This window comes from Musa acuminata, chromosome BXJ3-4, assembly GCF_036884655.1.
Source record: "Musa acuminata AAA Group cultivar baxijiao chromosome BXJ3-4, Cavendish_Baxijiao_AAA, whole genome shotgun sequence".
Taxonomy (NCBI): Eukaryota; Viridiplantae; Streptophyta; class Magnoliopsida; order Zingiberales; family Musaceae; genus Musa; species Musa acuminata.
The window spans coordinates 45,640,318-45,657,289 of NC_088352.1; the positions used below are offsets into that span (position 1 = coordinate 45,640,318).

A 16,972-nucleotide genomic window follows, 5' to 3' on the forward strand; every position below is an offset into this window, starting at 1 on the left:
CTTATAAATGATATAACAGATATATTTATTGGAAGGCTTAAGTGGGAAAAAAACAGTCCTCGAGTGTCGCCATTTGAACTGCGCTTTTTGCCCCCTCTGAACAAGAGAGAGTACACCTTAATCCGTTCGATCCCGTCAATGGAGGAGGCGGAGCACAAGAAGGACGACATCTCCGATCTCCCGAATGAAGTCGATGCTGGATCCAATTCCCCGGTCGAAGCCAAAGGAAGCGAGATCGAGCTAACGTTGGATGCCAAGGGGCGCGAGATCGGACCGCCGTGCGAGGCCAAAGAAGGCGAGATAGAACCGACGTTGGATGTCAAGGAAGGCGTGATCGAGGTGGAGGGAGATGAGAAGGAACCCTCGCCCTGTGTGGAAGCCGACGCTTCAAACGGCAGCGGGATCCGCAAGTTCACGATGCGGGAGCTTCTGGACGAACTCAAGGAAGAAGAGAAGGAGGCTGCTGGGGGGAAGGATGACAGATCTTGGTCGATGGATCCGACAAAAGATGATGGTAGCGATGCTCAGAGGAATAGCTTTGCTGGGAGGTCCTCTTTTAGGTTTGTGCTCCTTTGATTCTCTTCGCAGTGTCTTGATCTGGACAGGCCTCTGTAGATCTTAGCTCATAGCACTTGTCACTTGAATCATAATGTGATTTCTATAATTGGTGTTTAATGCTTTTCTTGGAGGCAATTGGGCAGTTTTACTTGTATTTTTTTTTCATCAATGTTGGAAATACATGTAATAATTTTGCAGCACAGTACAATAATTATATCACACAATTGCATGATACTATATTTCATCAAGAAGTTTAATGGTTTTGTGAGTCTAAATATTGTGTTGAATGTCATTTGACATTTTACCGATACATATAATTTTTCCATCTTAGATACTGTGCATGATGCTATTACAAACAAGGATTAAGAAATCAGAGCCAAAGGCATGAGTTGAATTTTTAATTCTAAAAGTTTTTATGGAAAAACTACTGAAATGCAATTTTCAAATGCATTTTTGAAATGCAAGAATGTGAAGGAATCTTTACCATCAACGAATACACAACTTGATTAGGCTGGTTTTCTCTATGATATTAACTTGCTTTGGCTATTAAAGTCTAAGAATCTTGATCAGGTTGATTAAGATAGTAAATAAAATCACCTAGACTAGGTGAGGAGCTGGATCCTCACAATGGCAATTAGGAAGAAAATGAAAAGAATAGTGGAGAATAATAGGGGACAGAACATCAACTAGACTTACAAATGCTAAGAGGTCCCAGATCTTGGTTATGTGGTCTGAGATTTCACTTACGATGCCAAAAGTTGGATCAGACAGCCTGTGGCATTGTGAATGACTCTTAGAGTGTTCAAAAAATATTTTCTGATATAGTTACGGAGGTAGCTGATCCATTCTTATAGAAATGTTTGTCCAACTATGATTAAAAACTGTTAAAAAAATATGCTATATATGTTTCACATAACAATTTATTTTATAAAATAACATCAAACCAGATGTCCTTGATATGTGATATATGCGCATGATATTTGATGTATATGATGACTGTTCCATATAATAGTACTGCAGTGTACAACAACAACAACAACAAGATCATAAGTCCCAATTGTTTGATGTCAGCTACATGGATCTTTTGTCGTCATTGAGATCTGTAAAAAACCATATGTTTAGTCAAGTTTAGACCACTTAAATCTTTGTTTATATATCTTCCAGGCATAAAACCAAATTAATTTTCAGATATATTTGTTTCAAGTCTTATTCTATTTTCAATAACTATTTCCCAAGGTTTCATAGTATGACTCATGATTTTAATAATTCTATAATTTGAATAATTTTATATGTCATCCTTATTCTTGTAAACTGACACTAAGAAATTCTTTCTCCATTCATCAGGTATTTTTCTGAATCTCATGATTTTGTTAAATAAACCAGTTAACCAAGCTACTCTCCTGTCTTCTAAACTTTTTCATACTTCAATAGGGATACCATCATGTCTCACACTCTTAACTATTTTTATCTTTTTTAATGCATTTTTTACTTCACTAACTCTAATTTTACGAACAAATTTATGATTATTAATTCTACCACTATTATTTACCTTTAAATCTAAGTTCTGTGTGGAATATTCATTAAATAATTTATAAAAATAATTTCATCATCTTTACTTAATTTTGTTATTAATAACAAGTATTCTTTGATCTTCGTCTTCAATGCACCTAATATTACCTTAATCCTTACACTTTCTTTTCCTATTTTTAGTAATCCAATATATATCTTTTTACCATCTTTAGTGCCTAATTTATTATCAAAATTATCATAAGCTTTATATCTTGTCATACTAACTGTTTTTTAGCCTCTTTTTTAGATTCTTTATATCTTTTAAATTTCTCCTCATTTTTATAATTTTGCTAATTCTTAAAACATGATGTTTTAGAATAGTAATGCAGTATATGGTCAGTTATTAAATGCATGCATTTCCCCTTGATGGCAGCTTAATTTTGTGGTACAACTCTCCAAAAGATTCTTTTTCATAAACAAGAACAAAAACTTATTATCTATTGGTTAATCTTTCTCTACCTAATCTCAGTTATCATCTTTTATTCTTTTTCTCGCATAGATCATGATCTTAGAGTTTTAGATGCTTAATGCTTTATGTTTCTTGAAATGAAAATTCATGCATTTGGATATCTTGTCTACTTCAGTGCATCATTTAGATGGCAGATGCTATTACTACTGAATATCTCTTTTTGAAGGAAAAACTGATGAAATGAGTGAGATTATAATCTTCTTATCACTCCTGTTACAGCCAGAATGACATTTCAATGGATTTAATCAATAAAGTAACTGGTGTTGATGAGGAAGGTCGCTCTCGACAACGGATACTTTTGTATGCAGCTAAAAAGTAAGTTGTATATCCAATGGTCATTTTCTTTTGTTTCGAAGGAATTTGAACTTTTCTTATAATGTAAAATCTTCTGCACATTTTTTATTCATTTGATATATCTGTTGTAGGAATACTTCATCCTGTTCTCCTGTCTCTTGACAGGATGATGATAGCAAAGAATATTTCTCATTAATTTATCATTCTTCTTTTTTCACTTTTTTTTAGACTTTTTAATTGTTGGTATTATTGTAATTCAATCAGTATGCTGTTGGCTGGAGTATATGCTAGTTAAAACTATTTTTTTCTGCATGCTGTTGCGATACATATTGCCTTGCTAATTGCATTAGTTATTCATGGTTCTGAATCATGTAAATAAGTAACATCTCCATAAGTGGGCATTAAGTCTTGCGACAGCCTGGCCTCTGTAGACCCTGCAGTGGTTTAATTGTTGTTTTATGATAGCTTTGTTCTTACTTTGATATGATCCCTTACAACTTAATTCCAATATGCATTATGTAAAATGGAAAATGGGCATGCTTGTACTGATGCCTGAAGATATTTTCTTGTATATCAATGGCTTCTTTGTAACTTTTGTAGGTATGTTAGTGCAATTGAGAGCAATCCAGAAGACCATGATGCATTGTACAACTGGGCATTGGTTCTCCAGGTATGATTTTTGTCATCTTCAAGCCTAATATTTTTTTTATGCTTAGCAGATCAATGTACTTATACTGCCTAAAGGTCCTTAAACATAGCTCAAGGGCAGGCAATATCCATGTCCAACTCCATATAATTGAGATACTAGCATGTCACAAAAGTAGCATTGACAACACATTACTCTTTGGGAAGTCAACTTGTTGTTACATGTTAGTGAAGTTCGTCTTGAATGCCCAAATCATTGTGCATGACAACTACTTTCTAATTCTCTTGTAAATTCTGAGTGATTAAGTTCTGTGGTGCTAATTTCATTGAATCTTTATTTTTCTTGTGACAAATCAGAGGTATGAACATGATAAGCAAAATGTGGTGTGTAAAAGATTTCCAATTACCTTATCAGTCAAGAACATGGAAGCTACTATGATATTTTTCTTCTTTTTAACCATATGGAAAATATGAAAGCAATCTCTTAATTTAGTTATTTGTTTTTTTTTGCATATCTTATGATCAAATGCAGGAGAGCGCTGACAACGTTGGCCCAGATTCTGTTTCTTCTAAAGATGCCTTACTTGAGGAGGCTTGCAAAAAGTATGAGGAAGCCACACGGCATTGTCCTACTCTTTATGATGTGAGTATCTTCATGCTAGTTATTGTAGCTCCACTACACTGAAATACTGCAAATGTATGTCAGGAAAAATGCTATTCTGTTGTGTTCTGATTCTTGATTTTGTGCAATAATACTGTGGTCAGATAGCATGCAACTTTGATGCCAACGAAATGAAAAAAGTTTTGCAGAAGAATCTCTGTATACTTTTTTGCAGCTATGACAATATATTTATGTGTATAACATATTTTGGTGAGAGAGGTGTAACAAAAAGTGACAGTGCATTGTAAGCATGGAACTCAATTTGCCTAGACCGGTCCATCCCGACTGGTATTTACTAGGTTGGATGTGCTAGTATGCGGACCATCCCATTTCAGGCAGCAGTGTGAGATCTTAAAAGAAATATATGTATGTATAATTTAAATAAAGTCCCCTCTTGATCTTCTCACTTAGCATTGTTGCCCAATCGTCGATCGCCGCCCACCTCTTTTCTGGTATCACCACTCCAATGTGTTTAAGTGCTTTGTTGGGAATAAGATGCCCGATGAAACCTTGCGACTAGTGATTAAAGTGACCTTTATTATCTGCTTAGCTATTCTCTATAATGTTTGGTGTATGGCATGCAGCAGTGTAAGACTAAAGATACCAAGAAATTTGATATGAAGTTCATTTATGTCATGAAAATACTTATTAAAAATTTTGTTTCACACATCTAGGTCTGTTACAGTTCTGTTCCCATTTCCTATATGAATTATTTTCCTCACCACTTCTTGGTAGACTGCTACTTCAATATATTAAAAGTATATTTCAATGTAATGAATGCATTAACAATTCAAGTTCATGCTTGTGTTGGAAAACTTTTTTTGTTGTTTTTCTAGTCTATCAATATATGTTTTTTATGTTAAGGATATGCCATGTGTTTATGGTCAAGGATCACATTATTGTTACACATCAACATGTTGGCCAATAGATGGATTTATGATGTGGTATGGTACAGTGTCAGACTGACACGGATATGCCAGGAAAATGCAGTTAAAATGAGGAAGGGGAAAGAAAAATAAACGTGTTCCTGGGGCCATTAACAATACTCACCATGCTTTTGGCTTCTGCTTTGATGATATTTGTTTGGCTTATGATATCCTTTGCTGTAGGAAACTAACACAACTTGTATTGCAAGAACACTGGAGACTGTACCATTGGCAGAAAGCACTGTTTTAATATTTTAAGTGGAGTGGGTTCAAAGATTAGCCATTACCTAGCTGAAATTCAAGTCAGTTGTGGTTCAATGACTGAAATGGTTTGTCAAAAGATTTAAGAAAATTAGGATTCCTTCTCTTTAGATTCTGGACTAGTAAGTATGCAGCTGTACTCCCTGTATGCTATGATACGTAAAACTTTCTCGTGGAAGGTAATATGTACCACTTTTCTCATAGGGAAATAATGAAGGGCTTGCATAAGATACTTTCTTTTGGTTAAACAATTAAAATAAAAAGCAGCATGTGCCAGCCATATTGTTTTTATTATACCTGATATTGTTGTTTGGTGGGAGGGGGTGGGTACCAATGGCCCTCTTGTCTCCCTGTACATTCATGCTTAAGTTCGATGAACGTATCGAGTAACGACCTAAATCACCTGATTATGTTCTTCTTAGGGTATCATTTATTTGTTTGTTTTGTACTTCTATGACCCTTACTACCTTATTGGGACTTGTTACTTAAGGAATTCCCATGTACTTGTTAAATTTTGAAGACATTTGCACCTTATCCGGGTATTTCACCTTAATTTTTTTGTGAAATTTTTATTAAGTTCAGCTTTGTATATGATCTTTATATAGCAGCAAGTAGCTTACCATGCTTTGATTGTATACTGCTCTTCTTTAGGCATATTATAATTGGGCTATTGCTATATCCGATCGTGCTAAGATGCGTGGGCGTACCAAGGAGGCTGAAGAATTATGGCAACAGGTAAAACTTAACTAGTCTGGTATTTTTAAACCTCTGTGTTGTTTCTTTTAGCTTTCCAAATGATTTTGAAGTTTTTCATTCAATAGAGGTTTAAATCCCATAGCTAAACAATGGTCAGATTTTGATCCTTCACTCTCTTTACAGCTTTGTGGACAGTCTGACATTTATACATTAAACAGTTATGCCGAAACGCAATGTGAAGATCATCGTTTGTGTTGCCCAAACACCGTTGAGAAGTTAGTCTGACATTTATACATTAAACATTTATATTGTCTCATGGGATTTTACTCTCTTGGATGTCAAAGAAAAAACTGATTAAATGAATGAATCTGAAAACATGTGACTTAAAGACTTGTTTTCCTTGTTGCAAACAGCTGTGGCTTCTCCTGTTCCTCCTAGAGAATTTTTTTGGTTATTTGCTATCCTTTCCTTCCTCTTAAACTGTTGTTTCCATGGGTTATATTGTTTAAGGTGAAATTGTTTTTCTAATCTTTTCTTCCAAAAATTTAATTGTTGCAAGTTTAATTGAAGATCATTTTAATATGCTGAAGAAACTAGATGGATTTTGTTGCGAATTTTCTTATGTGAAACGAACAACGGATTGGGGATCATGAGCAATGACTTGTTTGCTTGCCTTGTGTAAGCTGGAAGCTTCTGAGAAATGAGATATAGATCACAATCACAATGTCCTATTGCCAAAGCTGGCTAAAGGTTCCCAAATTATAATCTCATCCATTGTTTGAATCATCACGATTTTCTATGGTCCATGTCATTCCTTGGTGTGAATCTACTTGCCACTTTGCACAAATTGAAAGATGCATAGCCTAAAGGAAATATAATTCCAAGCAGATGCAACTATGTAGGGACAAGTAATTGTCATTGGATTTCTCATAGCTACTAACTTCACAATTTTTCTAATGTTTTCTTCGACATTGTTTTCTTAGAATTTCCTTCCCACTGTTGTACTTTTGAAGTTTAATGGCAGCTGTAGTAACATCAAAATCTTCTGTTCTGTAGGCAACAAAAAAATATGAGAAAGCTGTTCAGCTTAACTGGAACAGCCCACAGGTCTGCTATATCCTTACATTATTCCTTTATTTATTTATTTTCATCTATGCTCGTACTACCTGCCAATATTGCTTTTCTGTTTCATCATGAGCTTTCCTGCTTAGCTTGTTAACAGTTATCCTATTTTTGTTTTGTCTATTGATCCCAATGCAGTTGGTACGTTACAAGGGAAAGAACCTTTGTATGAATATTAGGTTGTTCCTTTATGATCCAAGTTTTAGTGTGCGAGTCACAGAAACCTCTGTACTTGCAGCCATAAGGTTATATATACTGATCTTCCTTAGATCCTGCATTGGTGGTAACATGCACTGGGCTACCTCTGGAGACCAAAGATATTCTAGGATCTATTAGAAGTTTTGATGGATCATGCTGAAGTTTAAAAGCAGTCATCAAATCTTGTCTTTTGTTTCATCTGTTCATTATCTTCACTTGCTGACTGTACTTCTGACAACCTTACATGATAAGATACTTAGCCAACCTGGTCAAATTGACTGATGCAGACATTTGGCTTCATTTAGCTCCACTCACAGGAGAGCATTTATTTTTAAAAAAATGTTGGTAGTTGGCATTTAGCTACACCGCTACGTACCATGACTGTTACGAGAGGGAGAGGAGAGGAGGAAGAAGAAAGGAAGAAGAGGAAGAAGAAAGAGGAAGGTGGAGGAGGTCTACTGGAGCGGGTGGTGGACATGCAAGCATCAGCGGACATGCAGGCAGCAGGCCTGCTGGTGGCAACGGATGGAGAGAAGTCACAGTGGTGGCTATCCTCACAAGGAGTTGTGTCCAAGCCCCAGCACAGGATTAAAAGGAAAAAAAAATATTATGCATATTAGAGAACCAAACTAGATCGCCTGATTTTAGTTGCTTTGTGAATTAATTAGCACTCAGACCAGTAAATAGTGGTTGAACCATACCGAACTGGTCGGTTTTGCAACCCATAGCTTGAACTAGCTTGAAGTATTCTGGACAAATATAGAAAGAATTGTTGCAGGATGATTATATTTTTTGACTTTGTTTGGGGCACCATTTTTTCAATGGACTACAAAACAACATTCTGTGGATAGGACAAGAAATCAATTCTGGTCGATTCAAAGTCAGTTATCTTATTGTGCTATTGCTGATGACTTGAATGTTCTAAAATCAGAGTTTTTGTTCTATGAGTGATATTACATACATCAGGATACATCATGCTAAACAAAATGTCTAAAGTTGGACCTCCGACCAACTGCCTCTTCGTGTTCACCTTCTGTTTGGCTTGCGAGATCTAAAACTATTGTGACATAACATTTGAGCCAAACAAAGCTCTTTTCAATGTGGCAATTGGCTAAATGTGATCAGGTTTCACATACTGGCTGGTAGATGATGTTCTATATAGTGGCCATAGCTTGGTCCACTGTAGCCAAACAGTATTTGATTCCTTGTTCAATGTGGCAATAGGTATGTCTGGTGCAAACCAATATTTGATTCCTTGTTCAGAATGTGATTTTTTCAGTTTTCAGCAACCTTTCTATTGTTGTCTAGGAAATGCTTCAGTGTAAAGTGTCATAATACTGCTTTATGGTGGTCATAGTTCTATGCAGTTATGTGTTCATTTCCAATTTATCTTTATTCTCTTCAATATTTCACTTTTTTCTGATTAACATATTTTCCATCAAAGTTTGGCAAAATTCAGGATCTTTATTCGAGTAGTTTTCACTCTTAATTGTTGGAGTGCTTATCAACTACTAGTTATTTAAAGCACAAGAGGTATCATCTTTAATTTTCTTTTTTTTTTATTGTAGGCCCTTAACAATTGGGGGCTTGCTCTGCAGGTACTGTGATTTGTATTTCTTACCATAACTTCTTTTAGAAGTAATTTATGCTGGTTTCTTATGTTATTAAGATTATTAAATTGATGCCTGTTTACAAAATAATGTTGCAGGAACTTGGTGCAATAGTTCCTGTACGGGAGAAGCAGACTATTATAAAAACAGCTATAAGTAAGGTAACACCATGAAGCATTGGCATATATTGCTAGACATGATATTCTTTTTAGAATTCATGGATACACACAGTTCAGGTATTTTCTTTTCTTGCTTTAGTTATGATGAGTTAATAATTAAGATATCTTGTAGTTCCGTGCAGCCATCCAACTTCAATTTGATTTTCATCGAGCAATTTACAACCTTGGGACAGTTTTGGTTAGTCCTTACTTCTTACTGCTATATTCCATATTTTTCTTTTGCAACACTTGGTGACAAATTTCCTACCAAAGGGAAAATAGTATACTTTACTATTAATTCTCTGCCTACGGAATATTGAAAGGTGAATGAATCTGATCATATCTCTGTTCTTTATTGTAGTATGGCTTAGCTGAGGACACTTTTAGATCTGGAAGACCCATCAATGCGAAAGAAGTCTCTCCTGATGAGCTTTATAGTCAGTCAGCCATATATATTGCAGCTGCTCATGCTTTAAAACCCAATTACTCGGTATACCTCTGCCTTCTGATTCCCATCAATTTCTTGACTTATTATTTCAAGTCATGAAGATTTAAGATTAATCCTTGCTCAGGAACACGTTTCCAATTTCAAGCTTCTTCAATGCGTCTACTTCCTAGAGTCATGTTACTTTAACCATTTGACTATGCTTTCTGTTTTGCTATTGACGTTGATATGTGGAGTTCCTTCACAACTTCATCTTTAGTCAGTTCTTGTGTTGTAATCAACCAAATCTCTGCTTGTGTTTGTTAAGTTGTTCCATTGTTGTATATCTATAGCTGAGAACATTTCATATATGTTTCAACATATCTTTAAGGGGAGCATTAGAGAGTATTACAGCTTGTTGCATTTTTGTTTTTGCTTTCTGAATCTCTGATTATCATGATCCTTTATCAAATTACTAACTATTGGTTTAGGGTTCAAAAATTTCACCATGGCATTCTTTCCACAGTTCTTTTCTCATCTCTGTGATTATCCTTGGTTTGTGGTGGCTGGTATTGTCCCTTGCAATCTGCATTCATTTCAATGATTTCTCCAAAAGTTTCATAAAGCCCATATGTGCATGTCATGCATCTTTGTGCATCACTTCGAGATTCTGCAAGGCACTTTTTGATTGTAACTAATTTTCCATCTCTGTGACATTTTATGAAATCAATTTTATTATGATTTATTCTAGAGTGTTAGTTGAAGAATGTATATTTGATTAACTTTGATCCCCTCATTGTCATGCAGGTTTATCACAGTGCCTTGAGACTAGTTCGTTCAATGGTCAGTTGTTTTTTTCCCACAATATTGTTAAATTGTCAGTTATTATATGTTAGATTAACTGATATTAACTAGTAACAGCATTAGAAACTAGCAAATTAACATTGTAGGTTTTTCATAAAATTTTATAAAATACCTCTGATGGCAGAAGTGTGCTCATCTATAAAATTTACCTCTGGAGGCTCAACTATTAACTGTTACCTGTCTGTTTTGTTCTGCTGAAATTGTAATGATTGATTTTGTTGTTGGAATTAATGCCCTGTTGAACAAGAATGTTGTGCCTTGCCATTAATGGATATCGTGTTTGTTGTAACATGTAATACACCCAAGATGATTTATTGCTGTAGCCAATGCATTTGTATGCTAGCTAGATTTTGAGGTCATATAAATATCTAGAAATCTCTATTTTTGTCTACTCAAATCAAGGTTTTAAATCTTGGCAGCACGACCTGCAGCAGTTGGCTGCTTTAATGGAATGATATGATTCTTAACCAAAATAGCTCAAGGGCTTTTTCCAAACCCTTGTTCTTGGTTGCTAAAGGACCGTTTAAAGATTCCTTTTTTATTAGCCAAACAGGTGTATTTTAGGTAGAATTTACTCACTATGATAGTTTTTTTTTCTGTGCTGGGTGGCACAGTCCAATACTTGAATCCAGGCTCTGAACTATTGTCAACCTGTCGCGTGAATGCCTTCTCGAAGTTTATTGTTGGCACTGAGAGTTGCAGAGTTTTATAGTAGAACATTTCTCATACAGTGATCTAAGTTGCATGGACCCATGTGGTTATTTTGTGGTAGTCTTTGTTTGCTTCTTGGATACTAGTAGAACAATGTCCAAGTGACTTGGGTGTGTACACGAAACAGGCAAAAATTTCAGGGTAACATAGAATAACATTAAACTTGATCTTTGTTTGTAAACAGTTATTTTTTATTTCAAATATCTTAAACTTCAGCTGAATTACACCAAGACTCAATTTATTTAAAACATTCTTCGGTTTACTGAAGAACAAGTTGGAAACATTCTATTTTGGCTTCTGTTCCACAAAATTCATATTTTCAGAAAGTTAGATGCCTGTGTATCTGCTCACTCATAATTTCACAGAAATCCTCTTTAAGTTGTCAATGTGGTAGATATTCTTCTGCGCTATCATAATTAAATATTAAATTAACATACTTTCATGAATACCCTTCCAAATATCAGATTGTGTGGACATATTTGAACGAAAACATACATGAAAAAGAATGGAAAATATAAAGAGCAAGCAATCCAACTTTAGTGGGGTATTCCAGTGATTTAAAAAGCGCTAGGCGCCACGGTCCAAAAACGCCCGAGGCGCTCGGCACTCACCCGAATAAAGTAAGGCATTAAAATATAAAAATATATAATATAATTAATAAATATAAATATTTAAAATTTTAAATAAAAATATGCTATTAAATTAAAATACAGTTAACAGTATATTGTTAATAGTATACTTTCGATTTCGAAAGAGGAGAAGCAAAAGAGAAGAGAAGAGTGTAAGGGAAGACCGAGGGTGCTGAGAAAAGCGGCGACAGCGGTACCGGCAACAACGAGCGATGACAGTGGTAGCGGTAGTAGGAGTGGCGACAGAGGCAGCAACAGTGGCAGCGGCTGCGGGAGCGGCGGCAATGGCAACGACAGCGGTAAAAGCGAGCAGCGACAGCGAGAGCGGCAACCGTGGCAGTGGCAGCAGCGAGCAGTGTGAACGACGAGCAAGGTTAGGGTTGGGGAAGTCGTGCTGATATCGGTGCTTTAGTTGGTTCAATTGAACCAACTAAAATACTGGAGACCGAACCAGACCTAAACCGTTGGTTCGATCGCCTGGTTTAACCTAGGCGCTCGCCCGAAGCGCTTGGCGCTTGGGCTCGGGCGAGCGCCTAGGCGGCACCTCTTTGAAGCGCGCCGCCTGGAAATGAAGCGAGGTGCTCGGGCCTCGCCTCACCTGGACCGAGCGCCTAGGCGAGCGCCCGAGCACCTTTTTAAATCACTGGGGTATTCATAAAAAAAATTATATATTTTGAATAGTCCATTTAAAATATCCCTTGCAACCTTTTGTACAACTACACAAGTGACAAGAAGAGCTTCAAAGAGATAATAATTTCTCCACATTACTGTTACCATTCTATTTTGATCTTTGACCAGTGAACTCTAAGTTTTGGCTTGATTCTATGGGTACAGTCTAGAAACCAAAGCTTTGTAATCAGAGTCCCTGTCAACCAATTTCAGATATGTTACTTTTTATTGCATCTGAAGAAACTCTTGAAATTAGAGACAAGAACGTAATAAGTAATCTTATTTATAGAATGAAGATCAACTTTGAGGGAGGTAATTAAAGGAATTATTTTTTATGTTTCTTAGGTGGAGGTGGTTTGAATGTAGAGAATCCTTTGGTTTTCCTATCCTTTACAAAGCTTGGGTGAACATCAGCAAAGTGGGTCAAATTAAAGTCAACTACATAAATTTAAATTTTGTTCTGTTGTGATGATTTAAGTAGCACTAGACAAGGAAGAATATTGATACCTTCAGTTAGACTTATAATTCAAATGTATAGCCCATAAAAGGTAAAAAAATCTTATTTTTCAACCTTCTGCAAATTAATAATTATCATTTTAGTTTGCTTGTCACTTTAAATATTGTTACATGCTTTTCAATATTCTTTTGCGCCTGTTGGGAAGCAATTTCATTTTGCTAATTTAATAGTCAGTTTTGTGTACATAGCTTGCTAGTCATAGTGCATATATGAAATCGTTAAATTTAATATCCTATAATCCTGTATGGGGTTATTACCATCATTGATATGCTGCTCTATTGTTATATGAGAAATTGACATAGCATAAGATAGTTGTTGGATTTATCATTGATGTCACTGTTTATTGATGTTTGTTATTTTTCTTCTTGACAGCTTCCTTTACCGTACTTCAAAGTTGGTTATTTAACTGCACAACCTGCACATATTCCAATTGCACCTCATAAAGATTGGCAAAGGTCCCAGTTTGTTTTGAATCATGAGGGACTTCAGCAGGTCAGGTTGCAAGGCATTGTTCTAAATAAAGAGATGATGATAATATAGGTTTTCTTGCTTATTCCAAGATTTGGAGTAATTTGTTTTTGTCACCGTATCTTTAAAACTTCTTGTTGGTTTAATTTGTTTCTGTATCAAAAACGAAGACAACTGTTTACCTAAAGTCATAGGAAGTAACCATCTTAATATCTGCCAGCAATATTGCTAGACCAGGATAATTTTGCACTATTTCTTCTAGGAAATACTAAACAATCCACTATTTTCTTTTGATCGAATTTTTTTTGTCCTTCATGTTCTTTTTATTATGTCTCACACTTCCATTAGTTCCCCCTGTTGATTCTATTCTTCCATTAAACTACCATGCCTCATAAGCCCATAAAAAAATCCTTTTATCAAAATTCTACATGAGTAAATTTTGCTATGTTTTTCCTGTTGAAAATGGTCTCTATGTCACTAGAGAAGATGCCATCCCCTCATGGGCTTTCCTAGTACTCCTGTTTGGAAGGAATGATCGACTTATGTCATGATCTCTTACTTCAGTTGAGTTTGGTTCGTCTGTCATGGATGTTGATCCACCTTTTCCAGCATATCCATGAGCAAAATAATTATATTTTGATGTGTCATTTAGAAAAGAAAAGAATATTTTAAATGATAGCATCTACACCAATTTGTCTGTAAGACCAAATTGATTTCTGCATATGATCAGAGAAACATGTGTAACGTTCATCACCTGATGATCTCAAAGGATTATCTAGTAAAAATTTTCTGAATGTCATAGCAATCTTATGTTTTTGGTGCGTTAAGATAGAGAGAGAATATATATTTGTACTCATTGCCATTATTCCTGTAAATGCAAATCCATAGGTTCCACAAGAATATGATTTAACTATTTAGAACTTTGTTGCTTGCTGAGCTGAAAGGTGTAGTTGATAGACTACTGATAATTTATGGGCAAATGATATTATGTACTGAAAAAGGCTGCTTCATTCAATTACTATAGCTGCTTGTCTATGAATGAGTTCAAGAAAAATATTTCTTTTCTTTATTGTGAATATTTCTACTTTTAAGTAGTAATTCAGGATAGATTTGGTGAAATATATTTCTTGATCCTAACAACAATATCTCAAATCTTACCTTTACCAGGTAAGTAGGGTTGACAAGCATCTATCACAAAGTCCTCCTGGAAGGTCACGAGGATCCCCGCCGATTGATAAATCACTAGTTAAAGTTGATATCCGTGACATTGTTTCTGTCTCAGCCTGTGCTGACCTTACTCTACCAGGAGGTGCTGGCCTTTGCATTGACACAATTAATGGCCCAATTTACTTGGTGAGTGCCCCACATCCCGGCATGTCAAGGGAAGAAATTATTGGTTGCTTTTCACATTTAATTTTCTCATCCTTTGCCTTTGTGTTACATTGGCTTATTGGTTTGGTTTTTTCTTTAGGATCGGTGCTACTCCCTTTACCAGTATTTCCTCCTAGACTCTTGAGGTCGCATTGCTCCATGGTTTCAGGTCTTTAAACTCACCAACAAGAACATGTCAACTCGACATTTATGTTCTTGGGCAAATCTCTCATATGAATACTTAAGCCTTGGCTAGAAATTGGCACCTGCTAGTACTTCCTCCTAGACTCTTTAGGTCACATTGCTCCATGGTTTCAGGTCTTTAAACTCAACCAACAAGAACATGTCAACCAGACACTTATGTTCTTGGGCAAATCTCTCTTATGAATACTTGGCCTTGGCTAGAAATTGGCACCTGCTAGTACTTCCCCCTAGACTCTTTAGGTTGCATTGCGCATTGCTCCATGGTTTCAGGTCTTTAAACTCAACCAACAAGAACATGTTAACTAGGCATTTAAGGTTTTGGGCAAATCTCTCTTATGAATACTTAGCCTTGGCTAGAAATTGGCACCTGCTGTATTGTCAGTGTAAACTTTGACAGCATTGATTTTTTGGTGCTTGTGATCGCTTGTGAATCAGATCAATTTCTATCGAGGGTTCAAAATTTATAATGTCTCATTTACTATTGTACCAGATTGCTGATACATGGGAGTCTCTGTACGGATGGCTAGACGCAATCCGCCTAGTCTACACCATTTTTGCGAGAGGAAAGAGCGATATTCTTGCTGGCATCATAACCGGTTGATTGTCCTATTTGAAGCAATTGCATATGGGAAAAAAATTCTGATTCCATCTCACCGTGAGATCGATGGTGCTTGAATTCTCATACTTTTATAATCAAGTCTTTTACTGTTTGGCATTTCAATATTTGTGTAATAGTAATTTTGAATCATAATGGTGGCCTGCAATCCTTTTTAATGTGTCCCATAGGTTTATAACTAAGGTATTTGTATGTTTACATACTAGTAAGAATATCCTTTACGCTTTTCTGGCAATTGAGTATTTTGTACAACAGCTGAATTATTGATTGTGACAGCAGTTTGTCTCTTCCAAATTTTCAGACAAAATTGGATCTTATCTTCTTTTTATTATGTATCAACAGAATGTTCATCTATGTAGCTGGAGTTTTCAATTAGTGGTATGATTTGATTCAGGCAATGGACTAGAGATGTATTACATCTGTACTCTAAGGCATCGAGACCTTCTGGACCAGAGATCCACGGACTCGCATCATCAGATCACCCGCTGAGAAATGATGCAACTAATGCTGGCCTACTGGTATTATATATTTTGCAGTATGTTCACAATAATTTGAAGGTTGTACAATTCCTTTTCCAATGAGCCTCTCTTTGGATTGTTGTGTTTGCTCTATTGTCTATATCAAAGATATATTGACATTTCTATAGTTATAAAAGTTAAATATATAGATTCATTTATCCTAATGATGTTAGTTTTATTGATGAAAACATAAAAATAAAAAGTAAAAAGATAATTTTAACATTCTAATTAGTGGTGGTAGATAGGATCAGGGGTGGTGGATGATGATTTTATTCGGCGTCGATGTCGATGCCGATACAATTGTCAAATGACTCTTTCATCGTTCTGCATTTGCATCGGTATTTTATCGTCATAGAATCAAAGTCTGATACCGAAGCTATCACAAAGATCTCTCACTTATCGAAAGTAGGACTCAGAGATATGCACCTCCCTCACCAAGGTCAACATTGTGCCCCTCCTTATCTCCTACCTCCTCAACCACTATCATTCATCCGTGATCGAGGTTTAGGAGAATGGCATCGCTATCCTCTTCAATCTCTTCATCTCTATACGTGAGGTGCTCATGTATACCCTGGATATCCTTAATGTTCTCACTATCGTCCTTCGCTTTCTCTCTCTCATCGTTATAACCTTTTACCATCTTATCTTCGTCAAACATAACACTTTATCATTGGGTCAAAGAAAAATAAATTTAAATATTTTATTTTTATAATTATATAATTATATGGATGCAAATATAAATTTTAGAAAGTAGTTAACTAAAAGCGATTGCATCCCGTTTGTGTAGGCGATATAATTATGCGTATTGACATCC

General features: G+C 35.7%; 1 protein-coding gene across 1 annotated transcript; it reads left to right on the forward strand.

The window, feature by feature from the left end:
- Window positions 1-35: 35 nt before the first annotated feature.
- LOC103982600 (protein HLB1) lies at window positions 36-15,968 on the forward strand. The gene is made up of 14 exons (XM_009399577.3): window positions 36-560; window positions 2,816-2,911; window positions 3,491-3,560; window positions 4,068-4,178; window positions 6,035-6,118; window positions 7,136-7,186; window positions 8,968-8,997; window positions 9,108-9,170; window positions 9,301-9,366; window positions 9,529-9,657; window positions 10,399-10,434; window positions 13,354-13,473; window positions 14,617-14,802; window positions 15,515-15,968. The coding sequence occupies exons 1-14, from the start codon at window positions 139-141 to the stop codon at window positions 15,623-15,625; spliced, it is 1,575 nt and encodes a 524-aa protein (XP_009397852.2). The 5' UTR covers window positions 36-138; the 3' UTR covers window positions 15,626-15,968.
- Window positions 15,969-16,972: the final 1,004 nt, after the last annotated feature.

What these genes read in the sequence shown, in the direction of transcription:
- LOC103982600 (XM_009399577.3), top strand. Translation starts at nt 139, where the DNA reads ATGGAGGAGGCGGAGCACAAGAAGGACGACATCTCCGATCTCCCGAAT. An exon ending in GCTGGGAGGTCCTCTTTTAG is followed by an intron (nt 561 to 2,815) that starts GTTTGTGCTCCT and finishes CTCCTGTTACAG; the next exon opens with CCAGAATGACATTTCAATGG. An exon ending in ATCATGAGGGACTTCAGCAG is followed by an intron (nt 13,474 to 14,616) that starts GTCAGGTTGCAA and finishes TACCTTTACCAG; the next exon opens with GTAAGTAGGGTTGACAAGCA.